Source organism: Arvicanthis niloticus, chromosome 13 (assembly GCF_011762505.2).
Source record: "Arvicanthis niloticus isolate mArvNil1 chromosome 13, mArvNil1.pat.X, whole genome shotgun sequence".
Lineage (NCBI taxonomy): Eukaryota > Metazoa > Chordata > Mammalia > Rodentia > Muridae > Arvicanthis > Arvicanthis niloticus.
The window spans coordinates 49,690,350-49,696,349 of record NC_047670.1 but is presented as its reverse complement, the minus strand read 5'-3'; the positions used below and the strand labels follow the sequence as shown (position 1 = coordinate 49,696,349).

Sequence of the window (6,000 nt, the reverse complement as noted above, 5' to 3'; positions counted from 1 at the left end):
TTGCTCTGAGCATGCTTGTGAACAGGGCAGTTTTCTCTTCCAGCAGTTTCACCTGCTCATGTTTTCCCCTCTCCCTGAAACTGGCTGGGGACTGTTTTCAAATATTGGGCTGACATGGGGACCTCATGTGCCCCTCAGTAAGCCATTAAGTCACAGTGAGTGGACAGTGATTAGTCTCACCAAACCTCATGGCTTAGCTGGAGGTGCTGCAAGTCCTCACTGGACGGTAGATATGGGTAGGCTGTCTAACAACACACCATCTGTCCTGTGAACACGTTGCTTGTGTAGACATGGAGGAGTGCAAAGTTCCAGACATCAGCTCCGCCAGGTCCCCTGGTGAGGCATGCTGGAGCCACACTGCGTGCCACCAGGGGATTGTGCCACACATTACCAGCCCAGAAAAGGCCACCATTCAAAATCCCAAGTGCATGAGTGAAGCTCCACCATGGATCTGTGTTTCAGGTGTAAGGCCACCATGAGACATGTCACCTTGTCACACTGTTGTAGCATAGACACCTGTTGGGGACTGTCTCTCCACTGAAATCATAAAGGAAGGCATGCGTGCTCCTTGAACCTTCCTGAGACATTGCTGTATAAACGGTTTTGCGCATGGAAGCATTTTGACTTCAGTCAGTCCTCCAAGCTGCGAAAAGCCACTCCTGTATTTTTGTTCCTTCTCATGGCAGTTTAAAAATGTGTTTGTTTCACCCAGACATTCAGATTTATTGAAGTAAAGACTGTACACTGTGCCTCTCCTTGCCAGTGTCCAAGGTCAGCACTGCCGAGAGTGTACAGCTTTGTTCTGCCCCTGGTGCCCCTGCTGTGTCTCTAGGCAGCTTGGTTTCATCTAAAGATGGAACCAGGTAGACCCCATCCCCGAGGCCTTGCAAAGGCTGGGTAAACTGCTCCCCTCCAGGCACCAGCAGCCAGGGCTGCAGAGAACGGTTCTGCTGGGATTTTGTTCCTGTCTGAACGTGGTCCACACAGGGTTTCAGCCTCTTTCCTCCCACCCCTGGGACTTGTGCTTGCTACTGCTGGCTCCCAAGGTCACTGTTTCTTCCAGCTTCTTTCCGGAGTTAGAGTTGACATTTTGTTAGTCTAGGCTTATGTTTCTTACCTTCCCTCCTCCTGCCTGTTGCTTTTTGTCTCCAGACTCTCAGGTTGGATGTTTTCCTTATGCATATTCAATGCTTGGCTTTTATTCTTCATTAAGAAAAAAACATTTAAAGCTATAAATTTTCAAAGACCCACTGCTTCAATTGAACATCACACATTTTTAAAAACATGTAACAGGTTACATCTTTGTTTGGTAATAAATATTTCCAGATTCCCATTGTGATTTTTCTCTTTGACCCAGGAATTATTTTGAAGTGGATTTCATCATTTCCGAGAGTGTTTGTCTTCCCAGATGTCTTTTAAAAATGATTTTTAAAGCAAACGAGCCTGGCCACGATTCCTTCAGCAAGCGCCTGCCATGCAGAGGAGATGGTGTTTTCATGGGGGGGTTGTTGGGGATGTCTGGTGTTCCTGGGTCTGCCTTCTCGTGCTGCCTTCTGTCCTGGGTGGCCTGGGGAAGCCCTTGTAGGGCTGGCCCTAGAGCTGGGGGGTCTTCCAGGCAGGAAGGTGGGAATATGTACATGGCTCTGGAAGGGAGGACAGTGCCATTCGCTGCTGACACTGCAGTTCCTTCATGCACAATCATGTGTTACCTCAGCATCCGCTCTCCATGACCACCCCCCAGTTCTCATGTGGAGCTCCCTCAGACAGCAGGCTGCAGACAGGTGCTTGCAGTCTCCACCAAGTGGCTTTGTCCCAGCATACACCACCCCTGTCAGCTATGATGTGCTGAAAGGCGGGTCTCTGGTTTAGAGAAGATAAATGTAGTATATCTGAGGACCCAAGAGCACTAGTGCCTATGTCTACAAACGTCATCACGATACATGGAAATTAAGACACATTCTCTGTGTGGCCCATATCTGTGCTGGGCCTACTGGGACTGGAGCTGGGGAGACTTGCCACTCTTCTGCACTGGGGGTCCCTCAGCCCTGCTGTTGAAAAAGTGAGATCTTAGAGCATGATCCAGTAGAATGTGTGAGTCTGTGCTGGGGTCTTGTGGCGGTTTGTCCCTGGCTCACATCTAAGGGTCTTGATATAAAGATTTTGTCTAGCTTGGGACCAAGTTTCAGAAGAACTGTGGTTCAGAGAGTAGTCTGGAACATGTGACATTCTGAACTCAGTGCTAGCTTTGAGCCCAGTGAGGATGGGAGGCAGGGTGGTCAGGGAGGGCTTCCTGTAGGAGTTGGTCCTGGCTAGTGCCCTGGGCTCTTTCACTCCAGAACCCTCAGAGTGGGCTAGTGACGGGGCTCGGGTTGTTGGTGTGTGATTGAGGAGGCACAGGTACAGTGAAACCTGTAGAGGTGGTCTGGATGGGCATCCCTCCTGCTAACGAAGGGCTGTCTATGCGCCCCAGGGACACTGACCCTCACGAAGGGCAGGCTTCTTCCTGGTGGGGCTCCAAGGTACCTCTGCTTTACTTAAGGGTCTTTCAGTTTGGGCTTGGGAAGGCTCTGCTCCTGCCTTTAGGAAACCTTTGTCTCCATGGAGCCATCCCTTGGTAACAGATCCCCTGCCTCCAGGAAGACATGGTGTCATTAGGGAGGAGACTACTATGGGGTGACAGGCAGTCCAGCATGGACTCCTGTTCTGTGAGTGGGCAGGCTATGGTTCCTGAGTAGCTGTGGTGTGCTGCAACCACATTGCCTCCCAGCTGTCTGCCCTGTACCTCAGAGGCAGAGGGGAGGCACAGCATTGCCCACCAGACACTTGACATGCAGCTGGCAGGCCTGTCAGGATGGTAGGCCTGTCCCTGCCAGTCTGCTCTGATGGTCACTATGAGGGCCAGGCTGGGACAGTGACAGTGCAGCACCATGGCTTAGAAGTAAAGTGTCTTGCTGTCACCTAGCTAGAAGGTCTTGCACACAGGCCTCCAGACAGGGGTGGGGAGGGGTTGTGAGCAGGAATGGGTAACTGTGTCCTGACCTGGAAGATGCAGAAGAGGCTCTCCCTGAGCCCCCCACTTCCAAGGCCACAGACACCCACATTTTGATGTCTTTCCGGGGCCAGGGGTCTCCCCTGAAGGCAGCCAGATACCAGAGACCACCTTGTCTTCCATGGGCCCAAGGAAAGACACTGCCATTGGGCTCTATAGCTGGATGGCAGGACCTAGCACATCACTCATGCAAAAAAGAGGAAGCCCAACCTCAGCCTTCAGGAGACTAAGGTGCTGGTGTCTATAGTCATCAAGCACCACCGGCTGCTGTCTGAGTCAGGGCTGCTGAAGGCTGAGCCCACCCACAGGTACCACATGAGGAGCCAGATCCTACAGTTGCTGAATGCACTGGGCTACTGTCACCAAGATGTGGTGGGATCCGAAGCACAAGTGGGTAGACTTGTGTGCTGTTGTGTGGAACAAGCTGGGTCAACTCCAGAAGGTGCCTGTTAGCCCAGGCTCTGGCCTCAGCTCTGGCTCACACCCATGGAGTGGTCAGTAGCTAGGATGTTCCTGTGCCAGGCCCTGCTCCCTGAGGGTTTCTACCTGGAGGTGCCCATAGGCAGCTTGCCTGCTGGGTTACCGGTCTGGCCTGTAGAAAGGTGGCCCCACCTTAGCGGCCGCGCTTGTACCTTCCTTCTAGGTGATCCGTCCTCGCCTTTTCTCCTCATTGTCCTCACTACCGCTGTAACCATCTGGAATGTTCTCATTCAGTCATTTTCTGCTCCAGTCACTCTCTCACTTGTCCACCCATCTGCTCATGATACTTTCAAGGTCTGTGACACTTGTGACCGACCACCTGGCTAGCTTTCAGCTCTTCCTTACCCAGTCCTGGACAGAACTGAGTGGAGACAGACTTCCCTGCTGGAATCTCAGTCACTTGGGCTATAATATAAGATACATGCTAGCACACAGCTCAGACCCAGCCCCTTCAAACAGGGCTCTAACATTCTAGCCCCATCTGAGGTGCCGCTACTGTTCCGATCCACCCTTGCCATACAGAATGCTCAGTAACTTGCTGATCTGTCCTCAGAGATCCATGCTATGCTGTGGCTTATTTTTTTTCTTTAAAAAAAAAAAAAAAAAGATATGGGACTTCACTGTGTGCTGCAGGCTGGCCCAAACCCCTGGGTTTAGGTGACCCTCTTTCCGTAGCCATCCAGGAGTGGGAGGAACAGGTGTGAGAGATACTGTTCTGGTTCTGCGTGTTTATCATCCTCAGCAGAGATGTCCTTCCTGGCAGGTCCAGCACTACAGCGTTGGGTGAGTGCAAGTGGGACCTGGAAGGTGGAGTCTATTGGAGCCACTCTTAGTCTTTCAGGCTGGGGTCTGTTCAGCACCTGACAGGTTGAGGAGGCCAACAGAGGTTAGTGCAGACTCAAGGCCCTGGAGCATATTAGGTGTGGGGTGCAGGCACTGGGGAGCCAGGCTATTGTGTGGAGATGAATAGTTCCAGAGCTGTGGCAGCAGCCAATGAGCTGGCCAGGAGGTCCGGTCCTTGTATGGGGTTCTGGCTCCAGGGCTGTGTGGCAGCTGGCCAGACGGGTCACAGCACTGGGGCCAGACTGGTTCCCGGAGCTCAGGGCTAGCTTGGGATGCCTGCTCAGATTTACCCTCCCACCCCCTGCCCAAGTGAGGGCACAGAGAAGACTGAGATATCTCGAGCCTGTGGTTGCAGCAAAACTGGCAGTACTTGAAAGGCGGTCTGGGCAATGCTTGAGGCTAGCTCCTTTGTAGGTACTGTAGCAGTCTATTTTATATCTCCCCCTCTCCCCCCACCACTCTCTCTCTCCTCCTTCTCTCCCTCCTTCTCTCCTTCCTTTCCTCTCTCCATGCCCCTCTGTTTCTCTGTGTATGTGTATTCATTCAAGCGCATGTGTGTATGTGTGCATATGTATGTATCTGTATGTGTCTGTATGTGTGGGTTTATGTGCATACACGTGTGTTCATGAGCATGTGGAGGCATGAGGTTAACCTAGGGTGTCATTCCTCAGGAGCCAGTCACCTTGTTTTTTGAGACAAGGTCTCCCATTTGACCTAGAGCTTGCTGATTAGGCTGGCTGGCTGGTCAGTGAGCCCATCTGTCTCTACGTCCCCAGTGCTCGGATCACCAGTGCCCCTCCATACCTGGCGTTTCCTGTGGTTTTGGGCATGGAGCTCACAGCCCTTGTGCTTGCACAGTGAGCGCTTCACCCACGAAGCTGTGTCTCTAGCCCCTTGCAGCATTCCTTTGTTGAGATAATGTTCATGTATTGAAATTCGGCATCTTATCTCCTCTCACACACTTTTCTTCCCTCCAGTCCTGCACATGCTAGGCACCTGCTGTACCCTGGGCTACACCTCCAGCCCTCTCCCCCTTTTCCAAATGCAAGTTTCATGGTTTTCAGCATCTCTTTCCCTTTGTTTGTCTGTTACCCCATCTAACTTTAGTGCATCCCTGTGATCCCGAGGCAGTCTGTACCTTTGGTAACTGGTGGTAGTCCCGTCCTCTGCTCGAGCCCTCAACAGCCCGTGGTCCGTCTGCCTTGTCTTTGCTTCTGGTGGTTCCTCTAAATAGTCCATTCCTGCTGTGTGCACATATGTCTTCTCTGCAACTTGGAGCTTTACTCCTCTCCTCTATGGATGGAGGTTTGTCTACTGTGGTCTTAGGAATCAGTGTGCCACAGGCTATGTGGTGGTGCCTTCCTCTCTCTGATTTGACTTATTCTCATTTCTTCTAGATTTATAGAACTTACTTGGTCTTAGTGTTATTCCTGCTCCCTGACCTTCCTGCCCACATCTTCCCTAATAGCTGTCTGCTTCCTGGGGTGCATTGTGTCCTGAGTCTGAGCCCTGCCCTGGCACTGCTGTGGCATAAGCTGACACGCCACCTCACCAGTCCCTTTGTTCCACTTGGTAAGCTGTCCCCATCCTTCTTTGGTCCTCAGTCCAGCATGATTTGGGGGCCTGCT

At 52.0% G+C, this 6,000-nt stretch overlaps 1 protein-coding gene across 1 annotated transcript in view; it reads left to right on the top strand.

The window, feature by feature from the left end:
* The first annotated feature begins 290 nt into the window (after positions 1-290).
* The window catches only part of Tsnare1 (t-SNARE domain containing 1), a 46,557-nt gene continuing 40,847 nt past the window's right edge, over positions 291-6,000 (top strand). Inside the window, 5 exon segments of the mRNA XM_076912307.1 lie at positions 291-336; positions 3,085-3,230; positions 3,233-3,424; positions 3,426-3,513; positions 3,516-3,614. Coding sequence (XP_076768422.1) covers positions 291-336; positions 3,085-3,230; positions 3,233-3,424; positions 3,426-3,513; positions 3,516-3,614 — 571 coding nt within the window.